The sequence below is a fragment of the Xiphophorus hellerii genome, chromosome 10 (genome assembly GCF_003331165.1).
Source record: "Xiphophorus hellerii strain 12219 chromosome 10, Xiphophorus_hellerii-4.1, whole genome shotgun sequence".
NCBI lineage: Eukaryota > Metazoa > Chordata > Actinopteri > Cyprinodontiformes > Poeciliidae > Xiphophorus > Xiphophorus hellerii.
In genome coordinates, this window is record NC_045681.1 from 26214308 (window position 1) to 26229318 (window position 15011).

Here is a 15011-nt window from a genome sequence, read left to right on the forward strand (position 1 = left end):
TCCTTCACATTATCAGGTTCCAGCAGGTGTGCTCTCTTATTCCTTCAGACTTTTTCCACAGTTTGTGTGATCTGGCTCAGGCAGCAGCAGTTCTGTTCCGCTGCAAGTGTTTCCACACACCTGCAGCTTGTTGCCACCTCATCTACCTAAGGACTACCTTAGGACCTGGAAGCTAGCACGTCGGCCCCTGAGTGTTAAACAGTGTTGGTAAAACTCCACCCCCTCTGATTTCTAAGTGTCTCCTAAGTCTCTCGCCTTTTTTTTCACCCGTGTTATTTCCTCGTGCATGTTACTTGAACTGATCCTTGTATCCGGATGTCCCCTTAATCCATTCAGATCCATTCCACTCCTATTCTGGTCAAGACTCTACGGCTGGCCTTCTCCAGTCCACCTACTGCTGCGTATCCTACCCGCCCTTCCACTAGTGATGGCCAAATTAAGCATCATGAAGCAATGAAGTTTTCAAGCCCTTTGCTTTGCCCAAAGGTTTATTAATTGATGCTTCATTCATTACTCGCTAGTGGCATCTGCTGCTGAAACTGCAACAACCTTGTCACTCAGAACCTACTTCAAAAGATTTGTATATGTAATATTGTCATAATGCTTTGCCAAACCCATGTTTAGTAACAGGAGAGTCAAATTAATCCTATTTAACTGTCATCTATTTTTAGTAATTAAAATGATTTGTAGCCAAACTAATCCTTGTTGGGACAGACAGTATTATTTGTGTTTTGATTTGCTTCCTGAAAAACTAAAATTCTGTTGACTGTCAGTAGTGTTTCCGTTTGTTGTAGACTGATTTGATAACAAAGACATTTGCTGTTTTAGTGTCTTAGGAGTACAGTGCTTGTTGGGACAGACAGTATTATTTGTGTTTTGATTTGCTTCCTGAAAAACTAAAATTCTTCAAGATTTTCTTTTTCTCAGATGTCTGGTTGGCTCTGATCACTCATATTTAGTTCCGTGCAGAATTTTACTCTTCCAACAGCTTTAGGCCTGTTTCTGCTGTGCAAGACTGATAATATAATATATTAATAGTGGAAATTTCCAGAGGGTGAGTATTTGTGGAGGTTAGAGGGGCCAATTGTTTTTAAGAAACTTATTGTGAGCGGTCATCTCAAAGTATTCCCAAATATCAGAGTTTTTACTCCTGCTGACTTCATTTCAATCAAGTTTATTTTTATGACACATTTCAGCAACAATGCAGTTCAAAGTGCTTTATATCATAAAAACACAGAAATATAGTTTAAAAACACCATGCAGTCAACAATTGAGAAAAAAGGTAACAAACGTTACATTTTGATACCATCATCAAAATTATCAAAACATATAAAATATGTCTGTAAATGTACCTTTTTTTCAGCCACTGCTGGTGGCGCCTTTTGAATTTCGTTGTCCTTGTGACAATGACAATAAAGATTTATCTTATCTATCTCTTATCTAAAAAGGAGTTTGAAAAACACTCTCCTCTGATTACCTACAACAACCCATGAAGCAGCACGGCTCATCGTGCTTTTATTTTGAAAACCGACACACAAATTGAAACAGTCACGTGTCCCATGTAATGTGATCAGGGCCGGCCCAAGACTCCATGGGGCCCTAAACAGAGTTTGGTTTTGGGGCCCTCTAGTTCTGCTAATAATGTGGACTGGATGCAATCAACAGTCAGATTATTTGATCACAGCTGCACACCTGCTAAAATTATTGCATCTCTGACAGTGATGTTTACATTATATCCTTTATGCCCGTACAATATAGGATACATTTATTGGCCCATTTTTGGGCACTAATTTCCTTAACTTTGAGGGATTGGTGATCGGCCAACACTTGCATGTGAAACCATGCAATCCACCAGATTATCCACCAATCTTATCTACCTCAGAAAAGGTTTAAAAAGTAGCCACTGTCCTCTTCTGCTCTTCTATGAGAGAGGTTTGACTGATAGACCGGACCACTAGGTCAGGTCTTCATGTTTGCAGTTAACAATAGTGGCTCCACTGTTGCAAACTCAGCAACTTTTTTGCTATATTTAGCAACATTTCAGACAAAAATTGGTGTCAGCCAAAATCAAAATCGGCATGTCAGGCTTTTAAAACATTGGTAATAGGCGATCAGCCAGAAAACTGCAATCGGTGCACCCCAACTTAAGATGCAATACATACATACAAAGTTAAATTTCTCTTAGGTGTAATTACAATAGTTAAAAATTATATTTATACCAGGCGTCTTTCTCACCTCAGAATGTGGACCAGTACTGGGCTAAGTCTATGCCTTCAAACAATTTTAATTTGAGAAGTTTCACACAGTTGTTGTAAAAATAATGTTTGTTTTAGATACATAAATTATCATGCTCAGCAGCAAACTAATACTTATCACCAACTATAGCTTAGACCAGCTCATTGATATATTAATGCAGTAGCCATGTAGCCTGATGTAAAAACATTTTGCTAGACATTATCAAACATTGAGAAGTTTTAATTATTGTTATCAAACGTTATCAAACACGCCATTTTGAAGCCAAAAACCTTCAGAAATATACAGAGCCAACCAGGAGAATCTACTCATTTAAAGTTAAGACTCAGTTTCACACAAATACAAACATTGTAGCATAAATGTTTAGTTGTTGAACTGGACTATGGAGGACCAAAACTGACATAATAAAAATAAAAGCATAAATATATATATTGTTTTTCCTTGTCCTTAACCATTTGGTTAAGGACGACCTCTCCATACTGGACAAGGTCGCTATCAAGATAAGTTTCTATTAGCAGCTCCACACATCTTTCTGATAAATATCATGCTACCAAGACACATTAAAACATACCTTGATCTTGGCTTTTTTTTCCTATTCTTCCTCTTTCTTTTCTCTCTCCCTGAAAGGTTCAGTCCTTTTTTGCGACATTGTTTTTATAACTTATCTTCCACTGGTGCTTTCATGGTTTGAATGCGCATTGCAGGGCAGCTCATATTACCGTGCAGTGAGGTACCTACCGCGGCCACCAAAATCAATAAATTTTTTTTATTTTTTCCTTTTTGTCTATATAACACATACATTGTCAGATGTATATTATTGTAAAAAAAAAAATCACAACTTGTAATGAAGCTGTGTGTTTGTGTTAATATAATGCCATGGAAATCATTACTAAAAAAAAAAAAAAAAGTTCCACTTACGGGGCCCTGGGCCCCGTAACTTTTTTTTTTCCACTTATGGCCCAGGGCTATAAGAGGCCGCTTAGTTTGCTTATGCATTGAGCTGGCCCTGAATGCGAGGCATTGTTTGTTGTCAGTCACATGGTTTTCAGCAAGACACAAGCATTGAAGCGGGGCTTCATCTGACACGCCCCCTTTTTTACTTGGTACACGCCTCGAAGACTGGCTTCAGATGGCCCATCTCTACCTCCCACAACACCATCACACGGCTGATCATACCGGTTCCCGCCTAGAGGCCAGGAGGATTCCTGGACTGAATCCTCCACCCCATCACAAACATTCGCTCCATTCATCTCAACTGTAAGAACATCATATCTTTCTCGTTATCACGATCACCGCTTGCCTGTCTGCCTCTGCTTTCCAGAACTGCCACTTGTCCTCTGCTGAACCAGTGGACCACCCCCCTCCCTGAGAGCTCTGCTGAGCCATTTCCACTACTGAGCGCATCTCTTTGTAATTCTCAATTTCTTTAAGATCCTTAAATTCTGCTTCTTCTAATAGTGTTTTGCATGTGAGTCCAACATATCCTCAAAACCAACATGACACACAAAGTGATGTGCATGTCCAGAAAAGGTGTAGCTTTCCCTCAGTGGGAAAAAGACAATAATGCTTGCTCAAAGGATAGTTGTATGCTGGTGGCATTGTCTTAATCGTGTCAACTCACTTTTCCTCTGTGTTCCAAGCCTGAGTGTTTTACAGATCCTATTATCTCTCCCTTTCATCCACATCTTTGCATGAAAATGGGGCCTCTCATCTTGCTCCACTGAATAAACCATCAATTAGGCTAAGCATGACTGCTTAAATGCTTCTCAGATTCCATAAAATACAGCATACACACTCATACATACATATACTAAAGCAAGGAGTTGACACACATGAGTTGACACGCAGAGATCTGAGGGAGGAACTTAATTTTCCTCAGCTGACTGATCTGTATGGAGTAACTGTGTAAGACAATCCAATTAAACTTATGGCTGATACCTGTGCTGTGACGAATAAACCCAGCTTTTAGAAAATTAAGGCCTTCCACCAACTGAAACTCAAGCTCTATGAAATTTTTCCTGACAGTAGGAGACATTTCAGAGAATGTTCCCTCTTTTTATATTGCTGGGACATAAACACCTAACATTCAGAGTTCTGCTGTTAAGGTTTTAGGAACCATTTAATTCAAGTCTAGTTGATGAAGAATTGCAAGCTTGTCATTTGTAAATTGGATTTCTATTCTACATTAAAACAGTGGAAGATGAAACAAAAGTGTACAATGTGGGTTTCAGAGAAATTGCAATTAAAAAACGGATATTTAAAATACAAAATTTCATTCACACAGTCCACCTTTTACTTAAAATTATTTTATTATGTTTGCCTTTTGTAAGACTATATAGTTGGTGTTAAGTATTGTCAATGATGTCATCCAACAACATCAACACATAATAGTTTTTCCTTCCTTCCTTCCTTCCTGCCTTCCTTCCTTCCTTTCTTTCTTTCTTTCTTTCTGGGTCAGAATTCTATGAGTTGGCCCTGATTTTTTAAATAAATCCAGTCTGCTCAGGGAATATATGAAGATTCATCTTTTCAAGCCTTGTGGACAACATTTTGTAAGTGATTTTGAGTTCTTAACTAGAACTGCAAGCAGTTATAATGGGTTTCTTGCCCAACCCAGGAGGTCCTCCCCATGCACCGCCCCACCCACCACGGGTTTTAATATGTGTTTTAATCTGGAATCAAACCTGCAGCCTTCCAATTCAGAGTCCATCACATTACCCAGCAAGCTATGTCACTGTGCTTACTCATGTTGGCAGTGAAACCAAATTCAAAATGAATTAATTGATCCCACAAGAATATGAAGTGAAACACATGGCTCAACCCAGAATCGAACATGGAGCTTTCCAATTCAGAGTCCATTGCATTCATCAATGAGCTATATTGTTTAATGCACTCACATACACAGTCAAACAGAAATAGGGGATTGGCTGGCATTTGATTTAGTGATGAGGGAAAAGTGAGTGGCACTTCACTCCTGCCGGAAGTAGCCGGTCGTCCAAGGACCTTGGAGATCAAATCCACAACCCAGTATGCAAGTCGCTGCTTAGAAAGTGCCTGACCTTTCCGTGAACCAGCGTAGCAAACAAAAAGGGTATACACGGAAGGATGCCGTGACATTTAGACTTAGACTTAGACTGACTTTATTTCATTTTGCATGCACAGGGTGTATACAGAACGAAATTTCGTTGCATACGGCTCAGAACAATGTTTTGAGGTTCCAATGTTATGAGGTTACTCCAGAATAAAATAAAATGTAATATAAAATATAAATATAAATATAAAATATAGAGTGTAGGAATGACAGTAAAATAGAAGTTATTTAGCTATGTACATGTGTAAGGTATGAAGTGGAGACCAGTTTTTGAGTGCAGTCCAGTTAAGAGTTCAGCAGTCTGATGGCAAGTGGGAAAAAGCTGTTTCGGAACCTGGTGGACCTGCACCGGATGCTGCGGAACCTCTTTCCAGAGGGCAGCAGGGAGAACAGTCCATGGTGGGGATGTGAGGGGTCACTGACGATGTTTCAGCCTCGGGACACGCAGCGCTGGGATGAAATGTCCTGAATGGAGGGAAGGGGGGCCCCGATGATCCTCTCTGCTGTCCGCACCACTCTCCTCACGTTCTTCCAGTCGGAGGCGCTGCAGCCTCCACACCACACAGAGAGGCAGCTGGTCAGAATGCTCTCTATGGTGCTTCTGTAGAACATCTTGAGGATGGGCGGGGGCAGGTGTGCTCTTCTCATCCTCCGCAGGAAATACAAGCGTTTCTGTGCCCTCTTGACCAGAGACGTGGTGTTCACAGTCCAGGTGAGGTCGTTTGTGATGTGCACCCCCAGGAATTTAGTGCTGCTGACCACCTCCACAGCCGAGCTGTTGATGAGCAGTGGAGCGTGGCTGGGCCGGTTCTTCCTGAAGTCGACGATCATCTCCTTCGTCTTGTCAACGTTCAGGATCAGGCTGTTGTCTCTCCACCAGCTGCTCCACCTCCTCTCTGTAGTCCAGGTCGTTGTCGTCTCTGATGAGGCCCACCACCATTGTGTCATCCGCGAACTTCATGATGTGATTGGTGGCGAACCTGGGGGCGCAGTCGTGTGTCATCAGAGTGAACAGCAGAGGGCTCAGGACGCAGCCCTGAAGGGAGCCTGTGCTGAGGGTGATGATATCGGAGGTGTGTTGTCCGATCCGGACTGACTGAGGTCTGTCGGTGAGGAAGTCTAGCAGCCAGTTGCGCAGGGGGTTGCTGAAGCCCAGGTGTCCCAGTTTTCCTGCCAGATGCTATGGGATGATTGTGTTGAACGCTGAGCTGAAGTCCAGGAACAACATCCGCACATGAGTGTTCTTCTCCTCCAGGTGAGCCAGGCTCAGGTGTAGGGCGGAGGAGATGGCGTCTTCAGTGGAGCGGTTTTGGCTGTAGGCAAACTGGAACAGGTCGAATGTGGAGGGGAGTCTGGAGACGATGTGTTCTTTTACCAGCCTTTCAAAGCACTTCATCATGATGGGAGTCAGTGCCACAGGCACTCGTTGAAAGAGGTGACTTGAGGTTTCTTTGGCACCGGAATGATGGAGGCAGTTTTGAGACAGGCTGGCACTGTGGCTTGATCCAGTGAGATGTTAAAAATGTCTGTTAGGACACCAGCCAGCTGACCTGCGCATTCCCTGAACACCCGCCCAGGTATGTTGTCAGGGCCTGGGGCCTTCCGTGGGTTGACTCTTTTCAGAGTCTTCAACACATCAGCTGTGTTCAGGCAAAGTGCCTCTTCTTCCTGGTGGGGAACAGTTTTCTTTGCCGGAGTACTGTTCAGTGCCTCGAACCTCCCAAAAAAGTTATTGAGTCTATTGAGAAAGTCAGCATCAACTTCGCCCACTGGGGGGGAGGATAGATTGTAATCTGTGATCGCCCGTATGCCTTGCCACATACTCCTGGTGTTGCTGGTGTCGTGGAAGAACTCCTGTATTTTCTGACTGTGGGTTCGCTTTGCTAACCTGATAGCACGGTTCAAGTTGGCTCTTGCTGTCCTCAGTGCCTCCTTGTCACCAGACTTGAAGGCTGAGTTCCGTGCTTTTAGCATTTCCCGTACCTCCTTAGTCATCCAGGGTTGTTGGTTGGCCCGGGTGATAATGTTCTTAGTGATGCTGACGTCCTCTGTGCACTTGTTGATGTAGGCTGACACAGTCATGGCGTACTCATCGATGTTGATCTGGTCGTTGTAAGTGGCTGCTGCCTTGAACATCTCCCAGTCAGAGCACTCAAAACAGTCCTGGAGTGCCTCCATGGCCCCCTCAGTCCACACCCTCACCTGCTTCACTGTAGGTTTTGTTCTGCTCAGCAGGGGATTGTATGCAGGAATTAGCATGACAGATAGGTGGTCTGAAGAGCCAAGGTGGGGGCGGGGGGCTGCTCTGAATGCTTCTTTGACGTTGGTGTAGGCCAAGTCTAGAGTATTCACTCCCCTGGTTGGAAAATCCACATACTGGTTGAAGTGAGGGAGAACAGTCTTCATGTTGGCCTGGTTAAAATCCCCAGCAATGATGAAAACGCCCTCTGTGTGTGAGGATTGCAACTCACTGATGGTCCGGTAGAGAACACTCATAGCCTCTTTAGTGTTAGCACTGGGGGGCACATACACAGCAGTGATGCTAACAACAGTAAACTCCCTGGGCAGGTAGAATGGTCTGCAGTTAACAGTCAGAAGCTCGATGTCCGGGGAGCAGTAACTGGCGACATTCATGGCATTTTTACACCAGTTGTTGTTGATGTAAATACACAGCCCCCCTCCTCGGGTTTTACCGCTGAGAGCGCTGCTCCTGTCTGCGCGGAATGTAGTGAGCCCCTCCAGGCTAACAGCGTTGTCTGGTATGGACGAGTTGAGCCATGTCTCCATCAGAATGAGAGCGCAGCAGTTCCTCAACTCTCTCTTTGAAGACAGTTCCAGTTGCAGATGGTCTATTTTGTTGTCCATAGAGCGGACGTTGGAGAGGAAGATGGACGGAAGCGGCGACCTGTGGGGGTTAGCGTTTAGCTTAGCTGTTAGTCCACTTCGACAGCCGCGCTTCCGCTGCCGGTCGCACCGCCTTCGCTTGCTCCTCCTCCGACTAGTGCTGCTAGGCGAGTCCGCTGCGCTGTGGGCCGCTGGGTCTTGCCTCCATAGCACTCCGAGGTCACGTAAACACTCCAGAGTAGTCGTATTTATGAGTCCAAAATCACTTGATGATCGTAATTCCAGCAGACGCTGGCGATCATATGCTAACTTACTGAGTGGATGCAAAGTTTGTAGCGTTTTAGGCGGCATATTTTGCTCAAATACTCGCAAGTTGTCGAGAGCCCATGCAGCCACAGCCATACAGGGCGCCGCCATCTTTGATATATGCCTCAAAGGCACGAACAGGGCACAGTGGTTCAGAGGAGCATCCGGTGTCAAACAGGGCAAGACGGAGCGGCTGGGTACTGCCTGCTGCCAGTGACACCTTAGGAATAAATGCTACATCAGGCCACAGTGTAACACCTGAAACATAAGGATTCCACCGGCAGCAGGGCTCAGCTATCGAGAGAGCCTGCAATTCCCCCACACGCTTTGTGGAAACCATCGCCAAAAGGACCGCCGTCTTCAGTGAGAGCCATTTGAGGTCCGCCGATGCCAGGGGTTCAAATGGGAGGGACTGAAGTGCCTCAAGCACCAGAGAAAGCTCCCACGCCGGTGCCACAGTGCGGTTGGGTGGGTGCAAACGCCAAGCACCTCTCAAAAACAGTACAATGTCTTTGTCTTGGCCACCGAACAACCATTCAGCCCAACATGCCAACAGGAAATGGCAGCCACATAAACTTTTAAGGTAGATGGAGACCGTCCCCAATCCAGTAATGCCTGCAGGAAGGTCAGTGTGTCAGAGACTGAACACTGCACCGGGTCCTGCCCTTTATTATGGCACCAGGTCGCAAAGACCGCCCACTTGTTATCATAGACAGCTTGCGAGGACGGCGCCCGTGCATTAGCCATTGTATGCCCTACTGACCCAGTGTATCTTGAAAAAGTGGACCCCGGCCTTGCAGGGGTCAAATCCAGAGCTGGAGCGGGTCCGGTTTGGGGTGCAAAATCCAACCCCCCATCTGGGAAAGAAGATCCCTCCTGGAGGGGAGATGAATTGGCGAGCCAGAAGGGGGTCACCAGCAGAACCCTGTGCCCCTCCTGACAAACCCTCAGGAGAGGCTGAAAACGTAGGCTGAATGGTGGAAAGGCATAAAGGAGGGTCCGGGGCCAGTCGTGTGCCAACGCATCGTGGCCCAGAGGGCTGCTGCCGTCCAAGGAGAACCAAAGGAGACAGTGAAATGCATCCCTTGAGGCAAAGAGGTCCACGTCCGCCCTGCCAAAGACCTTCCAGATGCACTCCACTACCTCTTGGTGAAGCTTCCACTCTCCAGGAAGCAGCTTCTGACGAGATAGAAAATCTGATGGCATGTTCTGTGGCCCCGGGATGCAGGCTGCTCTGAGGCTGTCCAAGTATGGAGCTTCCCAGGTCAGAAGCCATTGAGTCAAGAACAAAAGTTTCCTTGACCTGGTCCCCCCCTGGTGGTTGATGTGAAAAACCACAGTGGTGTTGTCTGACCTCACCAGCACATGCTTCCAATGAAGGTCAGGAAGAAAGCTCCAAAGAGCCAGAAGCACAGCCTGTAATTCCAGGACATTGATGTGTTCCCTGCTCTGTCGCTGGGACCATGTCCACTGTGTCATTTGACCCCGCCAGGTTGCACCCCATCCCATGGAGGATGCATCTGTAAATACAACTTCCCAACGACATGGGAGGGAACTGAGCGGGACCCCTGTTGTCATAAACAACCTCACCCTCCATTCAGACAGAGACTGAAAACACTGCACCCCCACAGCGAAAGTCCAAACGGGAGGAACCTGAGCTGGAAGTGCTTCCCCTAAAAAAGCAAAACGAAGAAACCACCAATGGGGTGGAGCGATTGAAACATGAAAATAAGCATCCCTGAGATCTATGGAAGTGAACCAATCGCCCGGGGAAATCGCCTGCAACACTTCCTTGGTGGTCAGGATACGAAAAGGCATGGCCTTCAAGTACACATTCAGGCCCCTGACGTCCAAGACTGGACGTAGACCCCCGGTCTTCTTCGGAACCAGAAAATATATGGAATAAAAGCAGGGGGTCCACAGGCACTATATCTCCCTTGGCCAGCAAGGTGCAGATTTCTTGGTTCAGTGCCTGTGCCTTCACCGGGTCATGGATCACAGACATCCTGACCAGGCCAGGGACGGGTGGCCAGCGGCAGAATTGAAGACAGTACCCCCGGGACAGGGTGGACAACACCCACAAGTCCAGGGTGTGGGCAGCCCAGAAACCGAGTTGTCCTGAGGTAAAATAACCGACCGCCGGCCGTAAGGCATCATCTGCTGGCCCCCCGGCCCTTTGAAGGCCTGGGAGGACCCAGGCCTTTCGAGCTGGCCAGACTGTGCAGCTCGAAAGGGGTGAGATGACCTCACCCCAGCTTGGTCTCAAGCCCGGTTTCCCTGATCTGGAGCAGGTCTTTGGACCGATTTCTGACCTGGCACCAGACCCTGGGGCTCAATGAAAGAAGGAGATGGGTGCAAGGACCTCCGTGAAGGACCCGCAGCTGCCCAAGAGCCGACTGGTTGGCGATCACGTCTGTGAAGCCCTGCCAGCTGCCTCCTTGTTTGAGAGGCCTGAGCTGTACGATCCAAGGCGTCCAGCCAAAAAGTCCCCCCGGAACTACAGGCAGGGCCCTTAGGGTTCTTCTACAAGGCTCAGTAAGTGGCGACTGCACCAACCAGTCCTGGTGGCGAGCATGAACCAGTGTGGAGAGTGTGCGTCCAAGCTCCTTTGTCATGAGAACAAAGGTCTGCAGAGATGCATCAACCAGGCCTTGTGTGGTGTGGTCCAGTGGAAGAAGAAGACAGGGCCAGCATAAGATAGGAGAGAGAGTTCCCAATCCGGCCCATGCGGGCCCCAGAGTCATATGCCTTGTAGAGAAGGTCATCAGTAATACGGCACTGAGGCTGCAGACAATGGGCATTGGGCCGCAAAGCCTCATCAGGTGGGATAATAAGAGAGGCAATGCCCAGTTCCACCGCTGGCATCTGCCCCAAGCCAACCCTGGGTGCCTCCTGCATGGCTGCCAAGACCCTGCCATCCATTGTCAGATGTGAAAGTGTCTTGGTGTCTGACCAGCAAGCAAGTAGTTCCCGTATATACTCCTCCGAGGGAGGAACCACAAAGGCAGTCTCTGATCTACTGCGCCTAAAAAAGGCGCTGGAAGCTGATGAAATTTTGTGAACTAAATGCTTAATTTTAGTATACTGTAAAGATTTCATGGACCTGATAAGCTACAATATGGCCTCCTTCAGAATAACATCATATAAATTGAGGTAGTTTGGCATTTTGTCAACTCCATCAGAGTTTTTAACTGACAGTGTGACTCTTCCAGTGATAGTGTTGACAAATCTCACTTAAGTGCATAGTTAATTCATTTTAATGTATTTTACATAAATGGCATTACTTCACATGTATCAAATATTTCCTTTTACTCACTAGTTTGTCACCATCTTCAGTTCTGTGTCTACTCCGTCATGCACTGTTAACTCTGTCAGATGGACTTTACGTTGTTTTTTGTTTTAAATAATATTTCTTTTGTTTCTTGGGATGCATTTGTCTGTAAAACTGAGTAAAAATATCACTAATAGGGTCATTAAAAATAATTTGGCATTTATTTTTGTCAGATGGTGATGACAAAGTTCTAGGTCAGGTCCATTAAAAATGTAATTTTCAAAAAAATGTTGCAACTGGAAGCCTGCACCTTAGCATCTTTACATTTCCAAAACATTATTTGTCAAATTTGTATACATAAGCTTGAGGAATAATTAAAAAAAAAAATTGGGAAAATTTAAACCCATTCTGTCCCACTTCTCAAGAATCACTGAGTAATGTCTCAGTTCACTCTTAATGCTGGAGCACACCGATGATCAGACATCTTATTGTCACGTGCAGGAAATGGCCGCCCTGCTCCGCACATACAGGTTCCCTGAACCATCCGTTTCAGAAATACACCATGTTATTAAAATACTGACTGCTTATCACATAAATGAGAATGTACCGACATATTTCAATGAGTGATGTATATATTTACCGATTTTCTGCCAAAACTATCTCCCGCAGATAAAACATGTACAGTTCACATCCAAGTTCAGCACGTAGCATAGCAACACAGGAAGAAAGCAAGATGCATTTTCTGCCCCTTGGGAAACAGTAATCACCTTGAAACACTGCTCTCTGGTGGTCAAAATGTGCAGCACCCGAGACCAACTATACCTGTACATATTTAAATGTGAAAAACAAATAAAATTACATAACGGAACCAAAATAACTCAATAGCATTGCTACCATAAGATAAAAGAAAACCAACAATTTGAAACAGTACAATTATTCACCCAAAATTTACCACCCGGCTACATTATAAAGAATTGTTACAAAGAATCGCTAAACACAAAGAACACAGAGCTAACCCAAGCTACTAAGAAAAGACTGATCAAAAGTTAAGGCTGAAATGAAAGCTGGTGACAGAAAAACATGAAAGTGACAAAAACCTAAACAACCCAGGATCATGACAAAATTGGGCATTGAAAATATTTCCATTTGAATTTTAACAGCGTTGTAATATGCATTTGTAAACTGCATTGTGACCAATTTAATCTGAGAATTTGATATTTAGGTACAAGAAATGCTACAAATAAGGAAGTTGTAGTGCAACAATTTGCCATGTCAAGTGTATGTGATATTCAACAATAAAGATATTCAGTTTTCATGTCTCCATATTTATTAGGTTGCCATGTATTTCCTTTTCTTGTTCTTTTTAGATTCCTGCTCTACATTCTTTACCCTTTCAACTCAGACATTTTGTTTGTGTGACTTGGGATATCCAGGAATATAGCTAAATGTTAATGTTCAGCACTCTGTTTTCAGTCCCAGAATGAACACAATAACTCTTTTGATTGATTGACTGTCACATAAAGTTATTGTGAGAGACACCGAATTTATTACAGTCAGATCACTTGAGAAAATGTTGTGACTGTTTATGTGTATTACTGGTCACAATTTGTTTTGTTTATTATAATAAGTTAATTTTTCATTGTAATTTGTTAGTTGTTTCAGAACCTAGTTTTATATGTCTATCGCCTGTCTTAATTCATAGTACTGATATTTCCGAGATGTAATTGAATGTATCTCTTTACCTGTGTTCCTTGAACGTGCCTTTTTGCCAAAGGACCGAGAAGGACCTCGCTGCAGCAAACAGAAAGGGGCAGGGACGGACCACTGTCATTCTCATACCTTATTTGGAAATATTTCTTATATTATCCACGGTCTCCCGTGTTTATTGTTTATTTTTAAACCTGTGATATATCTTCATCTTTAGGAAGGATTTCTTTTATTTACTTCAGCGCAGCTCACAGTTTTTAACAAATTCCGTAGCTTTCTGTGTACTTCTAAATCTGCTTCTTAGTCGCATCTTTTCGGGCCTGCTACTGCCTTAGTGGCGTGGGGGTGGTAACACAACTAATATAATTACATTACTAAAACACAATACCAGAAAGTCTTTATAATTTATTATTAATTCTGGCATTACTGGCAACGTAAAAGATAAATTATCTTCTAAAACACCATATTTTTCCATTTTTTTCGGGATATAGAGCTAATTAGGTTATATAAACAATACCTTTATACATTATACATTAAATGACTCATTAAGACACTGGTCTGATGCTCTGCCTATGTTCGGAATGGATCTTCTACTTCTTATGATGTGTGAAGGAAATGGATCAAAATATTAGATTAATTTGAACTTGTTAGAAAAGACTAGATACTTACCATCAGCTTTAACAAAGTTGCACTTGAGCTGTGAACTGAGAACCACTGCGCCACGCCCTTCCCTAACCTGCGTGTACCAGATCCATGGAATAGGAGAGTCTCAGCAGGGAGTTGGTCCCCTGTCTCCGGCAGTGAGGAAGATGATGAAGATGAAACCCAGGGTTCTCGGATCACAGAAGTCTACCGCTGTTCGTCCAGCGCAGCGGCTCCGCTTCAGCCTTGTTCTCCTGACTCCATCCGGACGTGGTCAAGGCAGAACATCCATGCCTGCTTTATCTTCTATCGAGCTCTGCGTGACACATGAGCGTGGGCGGATAGTTGGGCGGACGTTCACGCTAAGAATACAGGGATGCTTTAAAAACAAAGTGAAATCTGTCTGCTAAACTACTGAAAGCAGGAAAATAAGCACGCATGCATGAATGATGTTTGCTGCGTTTTGCTTTTCTTATTTCCATTTAGGTTAAGATACCTAAAATATTGCTAGTTGACTTAATATGCCAATTATCTGCAAAAGGAGCAGGTCTGTTGCCACAGGCTCAGATGCTACTTTTAAAGATGCTGCCTTATAACGGTAAGCAGAGGCGGAATTTACCTGCGGTCGTGTCTTCTCCGCTCAGCTGAGCGTTCCGTAATCCAGGTCAGAATGGAAGTGGTTCCGCTCGGTTTCTGTGAGGATGCGCCGCATGTGACGCAGAACAGAGAGGGGCGGCTTGGGAGGTGTGTGGCGATTTATTTCAAAGCAAGCCTTCCTGGCGACCTGCGCGGTCAAACCACTTGTAAACTATTTTGCATTTCATAAACATACAAAATGTTGCATTTATGTAGGAAGACGGAACCTTTTGAGAGGTAAGGGCTCCACATCTCCAAACA

The 15011-nt window shown here is 44.7% G+C and overlaps 1 protein-coding gene across 5 annotated transcripts in view; it reads right to left on the reverse strand.

Moving 5' to 3' along the window:
* adgra1a (adhesion G protein-coupled receptor A1a) overlaps nucleotides 1-14835 on the reverse strand; it is a 34256-nt gene extending 19421 nt beyond the window's left edge. For 2 of the 5 annotated variants that reach the window (XM_032573975.1, XM_032573972.1), the window contains exons 1-2: nucleotides 14734-14830; nucleotides 14142-14430 (exon numbers count right to left, since the gene is read on the reverse strand). Coding sequence is in view for 4 of the 5 variants with exons in the window: in XM_032573972.1 (XP_032429863.1) it covers nucleotides 14142-14144 (3 nt within the window). In the remaining variant the exon portion in view is untranslated. Of the gene's footprint in view, nucleotides 1-14141; nucleotides 14706-14733 lie in introns of those variants that run through there. The other 3 variants (XM_032573973.1, XM_032573976.1, XM_032573974.1) reach the window with 3 other exon arrangements.
* Between the last annotated feature and the right edge of the window lie 176 nt (nucleotides 14836-15011).